Source organism: Etheostoma cragini, chromosome 1 (assembly GCF_013103735.1).
Source record: "Etheostoma cragini isolate CJK2018 chromosome 1, CSU_Ecrag_1.0, whole genome shotgun sequence".
Lineage (NCBI taxonomy): Eukaryota > Metazoa > Chordata > Actinopteri > Perciformes > Percidae > Etheostoma > Etheostoma cragini.
This window is the reverse complement of record NC_048407.1, coordinates 5317904-5338577: the sequence shown is the minus strand read 5'-3', so window position 1 is coordinate 5338577 and position 20674 is coordinate 5317904. Positions and strand designations below refer to the sequence as shown.

Below are 20674 nucleotides of genomic sequence, written 5' to 3'. Positions count from 1 at the left end.
CCATGTCTTCGCCATTTGTGGATAATGGCTCTCACTGTGGTTCGCTGGATTCCCAATGCTTTGGAAATGGCTTTATAAACCCTTTCCAGACTGATAGATCTCAATTACTTTCTTTCTCAATTGTTCCTGAATTTCTTTGGGTCTCGGCATGACGTGTAGCTTTTAAGGATCTTCTGGTGGACCTTACTGTGTCAAGCAGTTACTATTTAAGTGATGCCTTGATTGTGAACAGGTGTGGCAATAATCAGGCCTGGGTGTGGCTAGAGAAATTGAACTCAGGTGTGGACAACCACAGTTACAGTATGTTTTAACAAGGGGGGCAATCACTTTTTCACACAGGGCCATGATGGTTTGGATTTTTTTTCACCTTTAATAATAAACACCTTCATTTACAAATTGCATTTTGTGTTTACTTGTGTTGTCCTTGACTATTGGTTAAATTGGTTTGATGTTCCGAAACACTTAAGTGTGACAAACATGCAAAGGAACAGGAAATGAGGAAGGGGCAAACACTTTTTTACACCACTGTATATGAGTCATTCTATAATTAAGTGTACATGCCGTGTCCATGGGCTGTATTTAAAATTTTACTGAATATTCACTTCAAGCGATGATCACTTTCATGTTGGTGCATATTTGTTATTCATGTCATGTAAAAAAGTCAACCTGCTCAATCATTATTTTAGAAGAAAATGCACATGCCATACTGAAATTAGCCATTTTTGTGCTGTCCGATTTGCCAGATGTCAAGTTTGGCCTTTCAAATTTACACTAGAATACATGTATTTGCATTATATTTTAACCTGTATTTGTTTAAAATAATTATTAAAACAAGAGAAAGCTGTTATAAAAACTATTTGACTCATGAATATGGATGGAATTATTCACTTTGTATTGTGTCTGAGAAATCTTTGTCAACTGTATGTGCCAATTAAATAAATTAGCACTGGTATGTAGTCACATATCCAACAGCAGGTGATGTCACATCTTTCAGCAGCAGACTATTTTAAATAGTTTGGTAAGTTTCTACTGTTCCTCTTGAATATTTAATAAATAATACTGTTTGCAAAGTATAAGCTCGTCAATTGTGTCATCGCCATACTTTTGTGTACTTGTTTTAGATGTTATGTTTTAAAAAAAGGTAGAGAAAATTTAAAAAACATGAGTTGGTCAAGTCTAAGTGCTGTAAGCTAGCTAAAACTATAGCTAGTAAAAAGGCCTACAATGGAAGAAATGTTAACCGTGTTACCCATCAAGTGTGACACGGTTGACAATGAAGGCAGGGTTTATTGTCAAAGCTAGTGCAAATATTGAGTGTTGTTGATTAAAAACATTCACTAACTATTATTACACAGGAATTACTTGGTAAAATACAAGTGTTCTTACATAGTAATTACATTTGTTTTTTTAGGGAAATGAGGTTATCTGCTGCTGAAAAGCAGCGCCAGCACAGGGCTTGACGAGTATGCTGATCCTGGGAGAAGGGTTGCATATTTACTGCGGCATGAGGACAAAAAGCTAGGAAAGGTGAAGCCATTAAAAGATTTAAGTGAGAGACCGAAGAGAAGGAAAAGATATTGAAGAAGAGCCAAACGCCAATCCAGAGAGAGAAGGCACGTGGTAGAGAACCAGGTTTCTCCCCCTCAGAGTCCTGATGTCAATCCACAGCCTCAGGTGTCAAGGTTGAGATTTAGTGAACAACACAAACAAAAAATGGGTTGATAGATTTGATTATGAAATTATGGTGAAAAGACGAGAGGACATGCTTGTCATCCTTATTCTGTTCAGTGAGCATACATGAAGTCCACACGATAAGTAAAGTATGCTTTGTCAGATTATTTCAGAGAAGGGATGGAAGGAAGAAAGTCAAGGGAAGGGAGTCAAAGTTATACAAGGAGATTCAGGCTTTGAAGGAATCACTCAAACAGAAAAGACACCAACAAATACAGAAAAGATTTTCAAGGCCACAGAAAAAGTCACAGTCACCCAGATACAAAACTCATCGCCTGTTAGGAAGGTTTCCTGTGCCTAGAGAAGTGCACAGAACATTAGATTTCCACCATGCCCTAGTGGACAACAACTGCAAAAAGGAAACAGGACAACAGGAAATGTAGACAATTGCAATTGCAGCTCTAGTGTCAGGAAGAATTTTGAAAAAATCTAAATTCAAAAAGCAATCTTGCAATCTCTAGCAATTTTGAGAAAACAGAAGAAGCACAGTGTGAAACCCATCATCCCCAACAAGATCAAATACAGATCTCTAGGGCTTAAACAGCATGACAAAGTTGTTTCCTGGAGATGCCAACAGTCGTCTAACAGACAGAAAATTACAAACAATAACACAATTTTTTTGTTTTCTGTTATTTTGAAAGTGTAAATAATGGAAATAAAATCTGACTTTTTGTGATATATAATACAAATGTCTAATCTGTCATTTGACGGCTTTTAGAGATTTTTCCATCTTTTCTTGGCTTCTTTATGCACATTAATAAAAATTTTACCTGGGGTGCCCAAACATTCGAACCCCGCTGTATACAGGGGGGAGGGGAAGACAACTAGCACAGATGAATAACATTGTAACAGGAAATCTATGGAAACGAACAGAAAACATGAAGCCAACAAAATCAGAAACACAACACAAGGACAAAACCATGACGTCTAGGATACAGCCACAGAGGACTGAAGGCTCGGTTAGCAACGATTAGCTCTGAGTCAGCACCGGTTAGCTAGCTATCTCCGTTGCTGCAGAGAGGGATAACAACCAGACTGATAAATGAAATTTGGGCAACTTCACAGCAGCCTGTCCACGTTGTTTCTATGGGGTTATTAGTACAGTTAGTACATTGCAAGATCACCACCAGCATGCTACTACTAACGTAACAATAGCCTCTCTGAGCAAGTGCAACGTTGACGCTGTCATGCACGTGGCGCGAAAGGGGAGGTGCTGGAGGTAGCTGGTCTGTGTGGGCTGTAAAAAAAAAAGTATATATACTGCTACATCGTTGTTTGGAAATGTTTTATCTACCTTGTTTTTGCAAATAACCAACTCAGAGTTAACTAGGTATAGACCTGTTGCAGACACGTGACCACGTGACAACGCCATGACGGACGGCAGAATCACCGGAAGCACAAGCTAAACAGTGTAGTGGACGGCCGGAAAGTGACATTAGTTTCAACCAGTTTAAAATAAATAACACTAAGTAAACTATCTTCTTCTTTATAACTTCCTCTAACAATAAGTTGTTGTGCCGTTATTGGTAGGTATTATTTGGAGAAGATGGAGATAGCAGGATTGGACACCAACCTTTAACTTCTTCCTCCCTCAGTTTTCAGTCTGCCCGACTTTAGTCCACACAATCTCTACCACTATGTGGTAAATCGGATATCTCCATACAACGGTGATGATCTAAAGTAAAAATTATTATAACATGTTGCCGGGTCATTCTTTGCAAATAATGCCATTTGAGGGTGGTAACCTTGCCTAACAAAATTTTTCATATTATATAGTATTTTCATTGATTTTATAATTTCATCTGATGAACAACAATGAAAAAAATATATTAGGCCAGCTCAGTGTTTACACATGTCCCCCTGCATTACTGGACATTGTTATCTCTATTAATGAATGTTTTTAATGGACAGTTATTATATTTACATTTTCTAAGAGCTCAAGTGTCCCTCCCCTTGCCCCTGCAAATATATTTTTAGAAGGCTTTAATAAACACACACTCTATATAAAATACATGCTCTGATTTAAGACTAGAGGGGAACGTCCACACAATTGTTTTAGAAGAAAATAGGAAACTCTGAAATTTGGTCAAATATTTAAGATATTTGATTTTGCCAATTCATGTCCTGCAAGTAACCACAAAGATATGCAAAATATTTATTGATTTTATTATAATAAATAAAAAATATTTAAAAAACACAGGTAACAATGTTGGTAACGGGGTGGATAATACTTTAAAGCCCTGGTTCTTAAGGACTGTCTGGACATCCTGGAGGAGTGAACATGGATTGCAATGTTGTCCTGGATCTGGCATTTGGTCTCTGCGATCTCTTCTTTTATCGCCATTTTTCTTTCTGTGCTTTTCTTTCTCTTTCACTGAGGACACTTTTCTTTTGCCTTTCTTTCTCTCTGTCCCTTCTCCACCTCTCCCTCTCTTTCCTGAGGTGTTCCTGTCAGCATCTGGACGTGCCCTGTAACGTCTCTGCTTTCCTTTTGCAGATAATGGCGCGATTTCCTGACAAACACATGCATTCTGTTTAAACTACTTTTTTGTTATTATTAATATAATTAATGATAAAAAAACATCAAAATACACTTTATTAAATCCCCCTATCTTATGTACAGCCAGGGGTAACGGGAGGATATCATATGATGCCGCACAGGAAGATTATTTTGCATTTTAATTAGCGATCTCTAAATTTACAAAAAAACATCAGTTTCCAATATAACTCAGAGTAACATAGGGGACATGTTATGCTTGACCACATTAATAAGCCACTCTTAAACATTGAAAAAAGTGTTGATTAAAGAGAGATACTTACTCTGCTCCTTGTAGTTGCTTTCCCTCCAAAAATGTATCCTACTTCCTGAGTGTCAGGTGACTAAATGAACATTCAGGGGGCATGTCCAGAAGGATTTTCATCAGAGTAATGCAGGGGACAGTGAACTCAGGGACAGAAAATATTTCAAGATTTTTAAAACTAAAATATATTTTTAAGTCAACAAATAGCATGTGGTGAGATGTTTCATAAAAAGTTATTTGCAATTTGAGTTAAATACATTAAAATGATATGATGTTTATTAGTTATATTTGCTACCAAAGATAAAAAAAACTGATTGGGGACATGGAATTTTAGAGTGCTTGCACCACAGTCAGAGTAATTATTTTAGACTTAATAAACCCTGAGGCATAAACCCTGTTTTACGTATTAGAGAAGGGTTTCATTTAGTAAGAAAGCTTGAAAAAATATGTATCAACCCATTTTTTTCACAACTTATTCTTGAATCTATCATAGGGACACAAATGGCACAATTTGCTAAGAATGACCCAGCCCATGTTTTTTAGAGGACATGGTCAGTCGTGGCTACCCACACACCGTTGTTCACTGGGGGTGCCAATGCACCTTTCAAATGGATAACTGGACGCATCCCAGCTCTGGGAAATGCAGTCATTAATTATCTAACACACGTTAATCCATGTATTAAATCACAGAGTGTACAGTAGTAACCACACATCATTGTAACATCTAGCCATCTTCTTACCTGTGATTATATTCGCTGTGTAGCCTGTGGTAAGATTTGACCGGTGGAAATTACGACACGATGGGCAGCAGCTAGGGAGCAGTCCAAAGCTAGCTGCAGCTAGCTGGTCGGCTGGGCCATTAACTAATTTTTCTTCTAACCTCTTGAAGCTAGTTTCCATCCCATGTCATCTTTAATTCAACCGATATTTTTGTTTGTGGGTCAAGTTAAAGGAACTGCTTTCTTTTTGGGATATGTAGCTAGCTAGTTAGGTCAGTGAATAACCGATGATAGTTAGCTGAGTGGGTGTGGGTGAGTCATCGTCAGATTGACATGTTAGCAGGAAAAGCTGGTTAGCACGGCAGCTAGCTGATGAGGATACTTTTATCATTTATCAGTCATTTAAAGGAGAAAGGCAGTTCATGCACATGCTTGTGTTGGTGGGGATTACTCTGCAGATTGTGTATGTGAGAACACAAATGAACACATACACGTGTAGCTTGCCGTCTGTCTATCGTACATAAGGTCTACGCAACAGCATAGCTCTTCCGCCGTCTATCGTGGTGTTGATAGTTTGCGCAAGTCGAGCGTGACGTCACATCCAAAGGGTCTATACAAGTCAGTGTGAGTCCACAAATGTTGAAATGACATAAAATGCCTGTCCCTTGTAGCTGTGATAAGCTAATGCTTATCTTTTCAAGAGTAAACCCAAAGCTGTCTCCATCTTTAAAATACATCTCCAATATTTACCTTTTTATTTATTTACCCTTTACTCTGGTCACGCAACTGTTGGAAACGTGTGTTCTTTTTAGGTCAGGTAGAATCTTCTATAATTGATCCTGTTTGTTTGTTTGCTGCTTCCATGGTTGTACTAACGTTACAGCTGTAGTGCGCTGGGTTTATGTTTTGATAGGTATATCTGGCAACCCGGCCTGGCTGTCAAACTTATACGGTGGCCGACAGGGGCAAACGCCCTGCAACTTCAGAAAACACATGCAAACAGGCAAAACACAAGCAAAATAAGAAAACAAATTAATTAATTTGACAACACATGCGCAGCATTCAGCAAACGCGCTGCATATACACACAACACAACCAAATAGACAAACGCGATGCAATTAAAAAACGATGCAAACAGAAAAGCACACAAACCACGAAAACAAATGCAAGCACAAAACGCGCTGCATAAAGAATCCACGACGGAAGTGCTCCGGGCCTCTATGGGGAGCTAAGTGGAACAGCTGATTTTTGACCCAACGAAACGAGAGAGAGCGAGCGAGCTGATGAGAGGTTTGTTTTGAAACGGGACCAAAAGTAAAGATAGCGGCAACATAACAACGTTAGTATTCATTTTAACATTTGGCCCTCCTCTTTTACAGTATTTTAACAGAGCTACAGGTTTACGTAGCTGCGGTGTTGAGACTGACTTCTACAATAGTTTGCTGTGACAACATTGTGTGCCTGATCTTTCATCACTAACCTAGTCCGCAGTGGGAAGGATAACTAACTACTTAACTGGGCACCTGAGTGTTTTGGTTGCATTAACGTTAGTTTCCTCTTCACTGAATCATCACTACATATGATAGAATGGGGAAATAAGTAAACAAAACACAGGGTAAACATTAATATACAGAGAGATATAAGATCAGCAGACACTAAACATTTCACATTCCTCTGATGTAACCTTTCTCTTTATTTAGTGATGATTGCTACACGTAATGTTATTTAGTTGACCAACTTAATTCACCATATCAATGTCAATATTTCAGGCTTCCAGCTTGTCCCTTCAGTGGCCAACACCATGAGCACTGTTCAGGTGTTTTGTTGCTCATGTGGCAAAAATGTACAGTTTTTGGCAAAAGCTGAAGACAACAGTAAGTAGATTGATTATATGTATTGTTGTTCACAAAATAAAAGGGTTCAACACACCACACTGTTTTGAATACTAATTAGACAATTACACAACAGCTCAACCATATATTTTGTTTAAAATATGAAGAGGTCATGATTAGGTTGGACTGATTTATTTCAACATTTTAACAGCTTCTATAATAATGTAGTAGTTCTTGGTACATATAATTAAATCTGAATCAGATTTTGAGCCAATTATGGGCAAGGAGAGTTTGTTAGTCTCACTGCCATGGGCAATGAATGGTTCTTATAGCATGAGGTTTTGGTCATGATAGACCTCAACCTTTAACCAGAGGAAAGGGGTTAAAACAGATGTCGAGGATGGGAGGGACCTGCCCTAATTCTCCTGCGGTCCTGGTTCTGGATAAGTCCTGAGGATATGGCAGACTGCAGCTGAATATCTTCTCTGTAGGCCGGATGATTTTATGGAGCCGGCCCTTGTCAAAAATGATGCTTTTTAATAATTTTCTCCCTTTATGTTCATCAGGGTCAGCATCAGACAGCCCTACAGAAGAGGATCTGATTAGAAAGTATTTCCATGATGGCTACAGCTACGGTGATATTTGGATTTCCTAGCAACAACTCACAGTGTTAAATAAGAAGCACAGAAAGCTGTTTTCAAAGTCTTCAACAGTGGAAATGTATATTGTTATTCTTTGGTTGGCCTTTCCAATTACCTCCTTGTATTTCTGCTATGTTCCTGGGGTGTTTCTTACTTCCTGAGCATCAGGGTACAATAAAACATGTGCACCATCATCCATATCCTGGTTAAAATCTTACAGCTTCTTTACAGCAGCAGCCAACAGTTGATCAGATGACAATTGAGGTTGAATATCAAGGGGAAGTGAATTCCCTCTCACAGGTTTAAGGGAATCATCGGTCATCTTCTTAACTCCAACATAAATCTGCAGAAAGTAAAGGAAATGGAAAATATCAGTAGATGTGAGCAATATAGTTAATTATAATAGAAACTATTTTAAAGTATAGCATACCTTTGCTAATTTATGTTTCTGTTCCTTTATCAATTAATTTCCTGCAGAGCATTTTAGAACACATTTAATATGCTAGTTATTGAAGTAGACAAGCCACAAGGTGTACAGTATTTCAGTAAAAGAACACAATTTAAAATTTCAAACCAAGTCTTCTTACGACGGATCTTTCTGTAATACAACTTAAAAATCTATTTAACAGCACTAGGCTGTGCATTTAGAGAAGAGGAAACTAACGTTAATGCAATCAAAACACTCAGGTGCCCAGTTAAGTAGTTAGTTATCCTTCCCACTGCGGACTACGTTAGCGATGAAAGATCAGGCACACAATTTTGTCACAGCAAACTGTTGTAGAAGTCAGTCTCAACAACGCAGCTACGTAAACCACAAAAGAAATATGTTTGGTCTCATCAGATTTTCTTTTGATCAGTATGTGGTTTATATCTGGATATATATCAGTATTCGGAGTAATTGGAAGGCCCTCAAACAGCGAGCCATGTCTCAACAATAAGTTGTCTCGCAGCTGGGCTGGAGGGACAATATAAGGCAGGTTGCATCTGCATGGTCATAGCGATGTGTTGATAGCGTCGTTTTTTTCGTATCATAGCTTGATGTGTCGCTATCAGCTGGCACATAAGCACTATTACAACTTGTGCAATATTGATCATTTGTTGGTAGACGGCGCGATTCATTTTGTCTAGAAAAACATTGTTTGCAAAAGTTTGCTTGAATGTTGTTCAATTCAGTGCAAAAATTAATGGAAACACCTTTAAATCTATAAAATCAATTGGATATGTCAATTTAATTGCAAAACAGCATGTGACGTCATTACGCACAGGTATTTATTTGCTTTAAAGCCGTTGGATCGAAAGACACTTTCACCAGATTTATTCCGAGTTTTTTTACCGAATTTCCGATAATTCAATTGACAAGTGGATGGAAACTTAGCTATTGATAGTAACAGGCAACATTAAACAAGGGTTGGGGATGCAATATTGTTGTATTGTTACAGTTTAATATTGTTACGGGAGAGCACTACCAGATCATGTGAAGATATGTGCCTTAATTGGACAGGAAGTACATAAAGGGCTGTTAGTTATTTTCATGTGGTGCATTTTCACAGGGGTGAGATATGTCCTATGAATGAAATTGTAGTGAATCTGCAAATGATCTGGATTGCGTGACGCTTCTGAAATGTACATCATACCAATCGAGATCCATACTCGGCCTCGGCAATCGTGTGCCCAGATCCTCTCAATAGGAAGGGCAGAGTGGCCAGGTATCACTAAGAACTGAAAAAACCTAGATACCATACCACACTTTTTAGGATGCACGGTAAATAACTTCCAGAAAGGATGCATGGGCGAAGGCCTCTGCCAGGGGACACGGTATGTCTTGATTGTCGATCTTAAAGGTAAAAGAAGAGGTACATGATAGATAACTTCATTAATCTTGATAAAAAATCTTTTATAAATTGCCAATAATTGATACCCCTACCAATTTTCCAACAACACATAGATTCTTAAATGTGTATAGATTAATTCTTCTTACACTCACCCAGGAAAAGCACAGCAAATAGCCTGGAAACTGAATCAGAACAGATGTTTCCGGGCATAGCTTATCCTTCTGAGACCTAAAAGTTTTTTGACCACTTCTGGGTTGTCTGGTTTTATTTTTATAAAAAATCTTGTAAAACATCAACCTTGTTGTCAATTTACAAACATATTTTTTTTTCAAGACAAATTTGACTGTCAGAATATTTGTGTTGCATCGATGTCACCTGATGTAAAAAGTTATGGGACAAAAAATACAAATGAAAAAATAAAACAGAAATGTAATCCTTTTTAAGACATTTTATTGAAGCCACACACAAAACTATGATAGCTAAGCATTTTTCTTCTGTAAAACAGTTGGCTCATGTCTTTGGAGCTTTGGAGCAGAGAAATGAACATTATAACTGACACATAACTAAAACTATTTACATTTTTACAAAAGTCCGGGCTTTTTGCCCTCAGGCCTTTTACTGATGCCAAGCCTCAAAACAGTTCCTGTCAGCAATAACACAGAGGGCCACATCACATGCCTTGCATTTCCAGGGGGTGTCCTGTCTGATCTGCTTTGTCTTTCTGCAGTGTACACATGGCTTTCGACCATATGAGGCCTTCTTGCCTGCTTCAGTTTGTTTAGATGTTGGCACAGGTACATGGTCACTCTGCTCCTGAGTGGGGGGGACATCAACTGTGACACCACAGAGCTGGGCTGTGAGTTCCTCCAGAAAAACCCTGTGGGTCATGGGCTGTTGCTGCTTCTCTAAACAAACCTCCTTGTGGAGCAAGTAACTGTTGGTCGCAGCAATGTCCAAAAAATGAAAAAACAATGTCCTGTACCATTTCATGGTTTTGTGGTGAACTGTATAATACTGAATGAGTTGATCAGAAAGATCAACACCTCCCATATTCTTGTTGTACTCAGCGACTGGGGTCGGACATGGAATAGAGTTGGTGCTCCAGCTTCCATCCTCAGCTTTTAGTCTTCTCTGAACTGTCTCACCAGAGTATGCAGAGTGAATTGTGGAGCAGACAGAGACTTCCCGAGTGTCCATCCACTTGACAAAAATCAGAGGGCCGTCACGGATCCACCTGATTGTGCCCCTTGGATCTTTTTTCGTCATGGCATTTTTGGTCGTGCGGGGGCATCCTCTCCTGTTGTCCCTGTAGGTGCCGCATGCTCCAAAGTGCATACTGTGGAGATCTTTGAATAACTTTGGACTTGTATAAAAGTTGTCTACATACAGACTGTAGCCGCTGCCTAGGTGTGCTTTGTCTATGAGGGACATTACAGAGTCGTATGCCAGTCCTACACCAGAAGCAAACACAGACTTCCCTGTGTATACAGCAAAGTCCAGAGTGTACCCAATGCTGCTGTCTGCTAGTACAAAAAGTTTGAAGCCCCACTTGGCGGGCTTCGCCTTCAAGTATTGGGTCATGCCGATGTGGGCCTTTGTTGACACCATCCTCTCGTCCACAGAAAGGTTCTGCCGTGGGTGGTAAAATGCCTTGCATGCATGTCTGAGGTCATCTAAAAGGGGCTTCACGCAAAACAGCCTGTCATAACCTGGTGTCCCTTTCTTTTTGTCATTGTGGACATCTTCATGAGGGTCACTCATGTGAATGTTCCACGAAATGACCTGATACCTGTCACGTGACATCACTGTGGCTGGAAACTGTTGGCTGAAAATTGTGTTTTTTCTCCAGTAGTCCCGGATATTTGTGAGTCTCACCAGCGCAAAAAAGAAAGTGAGTCCTAAAAACTTGAAAAATTCGTCAACAGAGAAGGGTTTCCAAGAATATTTGCAGCCACGGGCAATGTTTTTTGCAGCATTTGTGTTTGTGTTGTTACACAAATTGATTGCAACAGTGTCACTGAAGAAAAGTTTGAAAATGTCCAGTGGTGTGTATGTGGATGTGGGGTCGAGCTGATGTCCTGGCCTTCTTGCTGGGAGAAACCTTTTGGGCACTGGAGGGATGTCTGGCTGACTCTCAGTGTTCCATGATAGGGTTTGGTCTGCTGGCTGTGGTGATCTAGATCTGGAGTCAGGGCTGGGTCTCTTTCGACCCCTCAAGTTGCCAGATCTGTATGTGGCCCGCCCTCTCAGTCTATGTCCCCTTCCTAGGAGCTGCTGGGATGGTTCATCAGAAGTGGGAGGGCCCTCCTCTTCTGAAGAATGGGAGGTTTCTTGTCTTGCTTGGGCTGGTGGGGTGGTTTCTTCTTCATAATCACCACTGTAAAACAAATAAAGCAAAGTATTAGATCATACACATCAGACAAATGAGTGTTTTTGTAATTTATTTCTCACACAGCATAAGAAAACAATGGCTGAGATCGATACTGTACCCCAACCCCCACACTTAAAAGGTGTGAAGTGTTAAATGCCCTACCCATCCCCCCTGCAGCTAAAACTTGACTATTTAAATCCCTAGTTTTTATACTTTTACTGTAAATAAATAAATGCTACTTACTCTTCAGCGGGGTCTAGACCCTCTTGGTAAGCCAGTTCTTCATCTGTCAAATAACTTTCTTCTCCCGAATCTGCTTCATCCTCCATAGCAAAAAAAAATAAGGCCAATGCCTCATTTACGTCCATAGTTTGCTGAGTTGCCATTTTTCACAGGGTTTCACCTTATCTTCTCAAAACTGCTTTGTCTCCTCGTGTCTCTCTCCCCCTATTTATGAGCTACGCTTCATGCGCAAAGAAACACACCCACATGGACGACGAGCCAGCCTGTCATTGGTTGTAGCACCACAACAAAGGCCCGGTGCATCATGGGATATCTAAAATGGCGATTAGCATCGATCTAGCGAAAAAAACAGTCGAAAAACGGGGAAATTATGGACATTAAGTGGATGAATCTTGGATGTAAGAGTATGAATTTATTGCTCAACAACTCCGAAATTTCCAGGCTGTATAGAAAGTCCCCTGTAATGGCTACAACAACACCAAAGAGATCCCCGTTACCGCTACACGTTAGCTTTTAGCCGCAAATAATCGTTACGTTTCTATCTTTAATGGTTATTAAATTATTAAAATATGAATCTGTGCTGTTTTTGCCGGTGCACGATCCTCTCGGTTACCGCCAACGGTGTTCAAATATGGACAGTTACGTTAAATCCCTATGATACTGTAGCGCTCACGGCTCCGCCGCACGTCTGCCTAGCTAGCTGAATGACGAGGCGAGGGTGGCTAAAGTCAACCGGATGGACCGGGCTTTGTTACCCTGCAACACATGCTAATAACAGGGTTGGAAGAGCGCCCTAAACAACAAAAAGGCTGCTGGTCGTGACTAGCTAGTTAGCTTTTCCTCCCCCTGTAAACACTTCCCTCATCTTCCCTCTTCTTCCCGCCTATCCTACTTCCTCCTTCCTCCCTCCCCTTTCTGAATCTGACCAATCAGATGAATAAGGGCAACATCATCCCCCAATGAACACTCCTCCCATATTAGTCCTGCAGGGTCGCTACAGTACCATTTATCATCACTGTAGCTAGTCTCGTCAGGGGAGCCAGAAGGGGGTCCAGGCTTTATATTTCAATGCCCCCCCTTAGAACCGACTAAAACTTAGAACCCACCTGACTACCTCCTTGCGGGATACACAGATAAAATTAATCATCAGCTCTGTCTGGATTTAGTTTAATGCCTGTATCTGTCCATTACTTCCATCTTATTTATCTGTCATGTTTCATGTACTTTTTCTTTGGACCCCAGGAAAAGTAGCTGCTACATTGTTAGCAGCTAATGGTAATCCAAAATAAAGATATGTATATACTTGATATATTGCTTGTCACATTATTTCACCAATAAAAAATTATTGCTAATAAACAACCCAATCGGCCGAATGGTTACACAACCCCGAAGCGCTTTGAGTGTCTATGATAATGCACCTTTCCCAAAATGTCAATGGCTCTGTTTCAGGTTTCCTCAGCTTGCTTTTGTGATTAGCATATTGGCTAATGGTTTTATTAGTTGTACTGTCACAAAATCATGTTCATCAAAATGATGTACTGTACATCCCCATTTCAAAATAAGATTTTGAAACCCTTTTCATTTACCTTTAGAGCTGGATCAAGGTTTTTTTTTTCTCCAAATATATGTAGCCAAAGATTAGGTACACATGTGTGAAGATATCAAATGTCTTTATTTCTTTGCCTTGTTATCTAAAGCACTTAAATGATTTGTCGTTCTATCTCATATTCTTTCAGTCAAAAAGTCCACAAGCAGTGCGACGTCACCGTGTGGGATATACTGTATAGCCAGGGGTTAACGCTGACAATTGCGTGTTGAGTTTAAAAGATCTGAGATTGCGCTTTAACACATGCAAATAAAACCAGGTAAGTGGTAGCAAACATACCACCGAATCAACATATACACATGCTTTATACTCTAGGATCTTTAACAGTTGTTAAAAAGACAACATGAATAAGTAAGAAAATAAAAGTTGCACACAATCTACATACACTCAATATACGATATTGCACTTATAACACAGTATATACAAAACATTTTACAATGCAGCACATCAGTATGATAACCAGCACAAAGGTAACATGAATAGACCCATCAGTCAAATCAGTGTTGTGCTGGTGCCTCTCTGTCTAGAGTCAGGTTTGCCTCAATGAACTGATCTTTGTGTGTAAAATCAAAGTCATTTTTTTTTCTTCTGGTCATGGTTTAAAATCGCAAGTGGTGTTAGTGAATATGTGCATATGAATTCATGCTCCCACAACTGGAGCTCCACCAACAGCAGCAGCTCTTTTCTCATCAGTGACATGTGACAACAATCACAAACCAGGACCTTTACTCGAGTGAATGGTCTTTAAGAATTTGGATCGTAATCCTGTTTTATATTGCTCCTGAGATTGCTTTTATAAAGTAAGAACCAGACTTAGGGTTTTGATTTATTTAGTTTCAGTCAACTTTGAATGAAGTGTATTTCACGAAATAAAATTGCTGTTTATTTAAACAGACTTCTAGTTTTCAGGGATGTTTTACTCTTTAACAAAAAGGTCTATCTCTGCAGGGATCCTTTCCATACTGTTGTCAGACACTAAGAAGTATAACTGGAGCCTGTCAGTGGTAAAACAACACTTATGTGGATGTAAATTGAAGATACGCAATTGCCCAATAACTTACATTGTATCTCGTTTTGCCGCTTCCGACTGCAGCAATCTTATTTAATATTGGACCAATGTTAAAGATTGGTGTTCTCCTCAGTCCCTTACACACACAAAAAGGGTCCAGATTGAAAATAATTACGCTTTACTCAGTCCTTCCAACATTTTGCGATGTTGCAATTGCAATAATTCAGGGAATGTGTAACAATCGCCATGAATTTGGTGTGTCTTGCAATTTTGACCAACACACACACACAGTGGATGCAGGAAAAAACGGAGATGAGACATGCATGATGACCTAAATTGAGGACAGCTACGCTTGTTATTGTAAATGCAATGATAAGTTAAAGTCAAATAACTCCTTTATCAAACCATATGAATGTGTGTCCCAGCCCAGGATAGGAAGTTAACTAACAATGTAAAGATAGCCACTGACACCCATGTTTAAATGTGATTAATTCAATAAATTATTATCTGGAGGGACTGGTTAGTGTAGTAAAGTAAGGGTGTGTAGGAGTGGTGGATGGGTGTGAAGCACATCTTCATGCACAAGTGAGGTTTGTGACCCTAACCAACAGGTTACCCTTATCTTTACCATCTCAATGGCTAATCCCACCCTTTATGAATATTCTGTTGACCACCAGTTCATTCTTAGCTTAATCAGATTCTTCTCAAAACAGCTTTGCATCTTTTGACCTCTCTTTCTGGCCCTCAACTACTGGTTTGCCCTAACCCCAACCTCACTGTCTCCTGGATTCTCCGTCTGTCATCTCTCTGCTCTACCATGCTTCTTAGTGGTTTAGGGCTCTTTCTGAATTGGGGGTCCACATGGTGAGTGAGCATGTGCTAACCTGTGCTTTAGCCAGTGTAGTACTCGAATTTAGTCTCGGTCTTGAGACGGGTCTTGTGACCACTTTTTTAACGGTCTTGTCTCGGAATTAACACATTTTTACTTGGATGAGGAGAACTCTGGATTTTATTTCAAGACTGGTAAAGACCAAACCCGCCTGTGTATTATCATTTTCCACATTTTATTGTGTCATGCAGTGTAGGACTCGCACTTGTCCGGTCTTGGTCTTCACTTGGTCTCAACCGGTCTTAGTGTTGGTCTTGACTCGGTCTCAACCCCTCAAAGTCTTGGTCTTGTTGGTTTCTATACACTCTGGTCTTGGTAGAGACTTGGTCTCAGTTTAGGTGGTCTTGACTACAACACTGGCTTAAGATCCTTATTCCAAACTGCCTAGTTAATGGAGACTCTTTAACCTAACCATGACGTAACCATGATCTTTCCTAAACCTCAATCAAGTATTTTAGTTGTCCTTTGGTCACCCATTGTTAATGTGCCATAACCACAATCTCTTTCCAATCACAGCCATGTTGCAATTGTCACACAGGTAGAAGAAATAAATCATTTCAAAAACGCTGGCAATGAACATAATCCAGAGTTTTGCTGACTAGTCCAGCATCAACATTACATCTGTTGCTAAGGTAGGTGTTACAGACACGGGGTTTTGAAGGTCAACACAAGTTGTTGTTGTGTTGATGTTGGTGAACAAGAATTCAGTGTCTACCAAACTCAGAATGGACAAGCCTTTCAAAGAACATCACAAGACCCAAACACATGGGAAACTGGAACCAAAACTGAATAAATTCTCTCACTACAACTTTGGTCTTATTTTTTCAGTTTTGAAAGTATTCATCATTTCCATCACTAGTAATATTATTGGACACTCACTTCTTATAATTATCTCAAAATAAAGTGGTTTTAACAAGCTGTCGGACTTCTTGTGTAGTAATGTTGCTCTGTTGTCAGATCTCAGCAATTCGGATTGTAGAAATGATGGTGAAAACTAAAAAAATTAGACCCAAGTTGTTATAAAACCCAAATTTTGCTTTCATATTTATATATAAATATAAACTATTTTTTAGACAATTCCACAAATAAAGGAACATTTGAAGAAAATGTGTTGGTAAAAGTAGGGCTACAAGATTTGTACTGGCGGATGTATATCTGCAGACCAGTACCTCAGTCTAAGTCTTGTTTACAGGAGAGTAGTGGTACGCGTTGTACAATAAACCTCGTTACATTTCTTTTTGGTTGCGCTGCCAAGAAGAAATATAATGAATGAATGTCATTGTAAAGTAAATGTTCAGTTTTTGAAGGAAAGTCCAAAACCTCCACTACACTTGTCTTCATATTAGGAGTTTGGGTCCAAATTCAGAAAGTAAAGCCTTTTTATCCTTACGGCCTATGAAGGCTCTGTTCAGGTTCCTTTTAGGAAGTGAAATAATTGGACTGAAGCTTTTCCTGTTTAAATATGTGCATTTTGAAGCTTCCACTCATAGACAGTGTCTTTACAGTCTTTCGCTCGTTCGTCTCATGTAGTCCATCTGTTTTTACAAAATGCAGTGTGGTTATACCGGCTCGCTGCCACTAGGTGGAGTCGGGATCCTGTGAACAGGAGCCACAGCATCTCTGCTTGTACATGTCCAGATCGCACAGCTTCAGCCTCTTCACCACGCTGCAGTACTGAGTTGTGTCCTTGCATTCACCTGCATGGGAACAAAACAGTCCATGTAATCACTAAAGAAGTCCCAAAGTCCATTTATTGTAGGGGTGCATTTTTAATCCTTTTTTTGACAAGACAGGTGAAGACATGAAAGGGGGGGGGGGTTGACATGCAGCAAAGGGCCACAGGTCAGGAAGAGTAAACCTCTATATATGGGCTCTACTAACAGAGCTATCCGGCTGCCCAGAACTCCTATCCAGTCTTTTAATAATTTCCTTGACATATTCTAATGTAACCTAAGATGTTTCCTGGAATTGAATGTGTAATTTGGTATTACTTATGAAGATACTTTGCTGATTTTTAACCAGTTTTGTGTCATGACAACACCTTCCCTCTATCTGGCCGCCGCCCTCTCTGTGCTCATCGCCCAGTATCTGCCTTTTCTGGCTAGAAAGCTGTTACTATAGATATATTCTATGTTACTCAGTCTACAATTCAATTCAGTTTTATTAATAGCATTGAATCATAACAAAAGTTATCTTGGGACACTGTACCGATAGTGTACGTCTATACAAAAAATTTAAAAAGACCAAACAAGTCCAGTAATTTCCCCCAAAAGCAAGCATTTAGTGCGACAGTGGCGAGGAAACTACAGCCTTTACTTCCGCATTTGGACCCAAAGCGTATAGAAGCGGATCAAGAGAGAGACGCCCCCTAAAAAATAATTAGAATTTACTTGGGTTTAAATGGATTTCACTCTAAAAGTTGTTAGCACTTCTCTCACGGACAGATTATGCTTATTAACTGTACAGTGTAACTGCTAAATCCATAAAAAAAGCCTCTTGATTACAAAATCTCACATTTTAAAATCTCAAAATCTACAACTAAGGGGGCATTAAAACAGCTGACAACACTGGGACTTACTCCTACAGTTGGTGGTGTTGCAGTGCTGCCAGGCGGAGGGCCGTTGGAGCCAGGCACAGCGCTGCTCCGGCAGAGTCCCGCCACTCCTGCGGTGAACACAGTCCAGCCTGCGGGACTGAAAGCCACTCCCACAGGCTACAGTGCACGCCCGCCACGCACCGGGATGCCACCGGACGTCACACAGGTCAGAGGAACAGTTGCGTACCGATGTAGGCCTGAAAGACAGCAGTATTAGTTAGTTTTTTAGTGCTTCACACTCATTACTGTGGCAATTTTTTGGTCAGTTTCACACATCAGGTTTCAGGGGTGTGGGGGGGTGGTCTAGTAAGCCTATCATCAATGTTTTTTTCACAAATAGGCTGATTTATATTTGTAAATAATATGTTGCATTCATGTTCAGGCTTTTACAATTCAGAAAAAAATGAATAATTTGGTAGCCCCCCTAACTCTGTGGACATCCTAGGGATCCCGGACCCCCAGTTGAAGATCCGCCTACCAATGATTGCCGGTTTGATTCCTGGCCCTGCAGTCCCATCTTAAACTGTCTTTGGACAAGACACTGAATGCGCCATTGGTGTGTAGGTGAATGTTTATCTGATGAGCAGGTGGCACTTTCTATGGCTTTCTCAGCCACCAGTGTATGAATGTGTGTGTGCATGCTGATTGGTTCCTTTAATTGTTTGCGCTATATAAATACAGGTGCAACTGCAACACAGAGTTTCCCTTCGGGGATCAATAGAGTATTTCTGATTCTGATTCTGATGTTGGGAATACAGTAATATTCAATGTGTTGCAATGTGCGTGTATACCTGTCCCTGAGATCACAGTCTGTGTACGAGGAGCCGTTGGCATGTTGGCAGGTGACAGATCTCTTCTGTACTGTGGTGGTGGGGCCTAAACACCTCCCTGAACACTGAAATCCAGGAACATGAAGTTAACAATTAACACTGCATTTGCTACATTGTGTGACACCCACCCATGTTTAAAGTTATAGTCTGTAGTTTTTGTCTCGCTCATAAGGAATTCTAAGTAATGACAACAAAACTGTTTAAGCAGTCACATAATACAATCCTTCAGTGATTCCCACCCCTCCTCCACACAGTTACTAGTAACCAAGGAGGACATGGATGATTAAAAAAACATGGACTCTTGAGAAGAAGTCATTATCTTTGCTTGATTTTCTGTGTGCGGAAGTCGCCTGACGCCACTGTCTTCTATACATAGTCTTACTGAGAAATACAGAGAGTTGTGGGCAGCTGATAGTCTTAATTAGCTTTGTGTCGACTCATTTGGCACTGGCTTGAATGTAACGGACATCTATTAATATCAAAAGGTTACGCTTGTGGAAATTGCAGTAAATTGCAAGAGACAATTTGTCATGTTGAGCGGGAAAAGAAACTCCAACGGGAATGTCCAGCAACAAAACCCCGCTGGGTCCAACGTCATCAAGCATTTACAACATTTTAAAGGAACCATGATCCCTGAACAGTCATGATTACATGAAGTGACTAAGTACAAAATTAACAAATAACATGTCTAACGGCTTAGCCTAAAACTTTAAGCCACTGAAGGGCTGCTATACGGACTTAAACAAACAGTCTATGGCTAGTAAACTAGCTGACACCGCTCAGTAGCCTCCTGTACAGTCCAAAAGTCATTGTTGGCGTTTTATTGGTCATTTATTGATCACAAAGATCTTTATATCAATGTGCAAGAATCCATGTGTCCATCAAGCTCCATCAACAAACAGCTCAGCCTTCACAGGGTGAGCGTTGAACAGTGTGTAGATTTGCGGTCAAAAACTATTTGTGCGCCTCCGATTAACAGCACCCTTTTCACCTGTTGAAAGGTTCCTACCTAAACAGATGTCACTCATAAGCACACTAGTACCACCAGTGGACAATTTGTGTCCTACACTCAAAACAAATGAAAATGGCTCTTACAACATGTTTAACGCATTGCGTTTATCACTGCGTGAAGAACCACGCTAAGAACAAAGTGTTTATAACCAACAGTGTGTAGAACCACACTTGACAACAACGGTGAATTATGTCTGTCACATTCACTACACGCCAAAGCTTTACATGTGTTTGAATGTACCTTTCCCCATGCACTGGTTACCCAGGTTGGACAGTTATTGGCAGTGCACTGCTCCCTGTCTGTGGGCCGGCTCGTCATCTCACAGGCCGCTGCTGTCAGAGTCCTCACTGAACCTCTGGCATCCAGCTGCTGACAGGACAACTGCCTCTGTCTCCAGCCTCCGCCACACAACGCTGAGCACTTTGACCACTCTGATACCGACCATCTGGAATCATGACCAAACGCAAGAAAACAGATACATACAGTAACTTTCAAAAAGGGAGAAAGCTCAGCCTGATACACACCCACACACACACACATACACACACACACACACACACAC

General features: G+C 40.2%; 2 protein-coding genes and 1 long non-coding RNA gene across 3 annotated transcripts in view; 1 reads left to right on the top strand and 2 right to left on the bottom strand.

Annotated features, from left to right (window-relative positions):
• Nucleotides 1-2796: 2796 nt before the first annotated feature.
• On the top strand, nt 2797-10747 carry LOC117942702. Its single transcript, XR_004656196.1, has 3 exons — nt 2797-2924; nt 5667-5669; nt 10737-10747. It is a non-coding gene; the product is annotated as an uncharacterized LOC117942702 (long non-coding RNA).
• On the bottom strand, nt 10001-13086 carry LOC117942377 (piggyBac transposable element-derived protein 4-like). Its single transcript, XM_034867809.1, has 2 exons — nt 12171-13086; nt 10001-11933 (listed from the first exon to the last, which is right to left on the bottom strand). The coding sequence occupies exons 1-2, from the start codon at nt 12311-12313 to the stop codon at nt 10172-10174; spliced, it is 1905 nt and encodes a 634-aa protein (XP_034723700.1). The 5' UTR covers nt 12314-13086; the 3' UTR covers nt 10001-10171.
• A 4126-nt stretch (nt 13087-17212) lies between these two features.
• adamtsl3 (ADAMTS-like 3) overlaps nt 17213-20674 on the bottom strand; it is a 211393-nt gene continuing 207931 nt past the window's right edge. Inside the window, exons 29-32 of the mRNA XM_034867570.1 lie at nt 20353-20557; nt 19062-19165; nt 18253-18467; nt 17213-17371 (exon numbers count right to left, since the gene is read on the bottom strand). Of these exons, the coding sequence (XP_034723461.1) occupies nt 17253-17371; nt 18253-18467; nt 19062-19165; nt 20353-20557 (643 nt within the window). The 3' untranslated portion in view covers nt 17213-17252. The remainder of the gene's footprint in view (nt 17372-18252; nt 18468-19061; nt 19166-20352; nt 20558-20674) is intronic.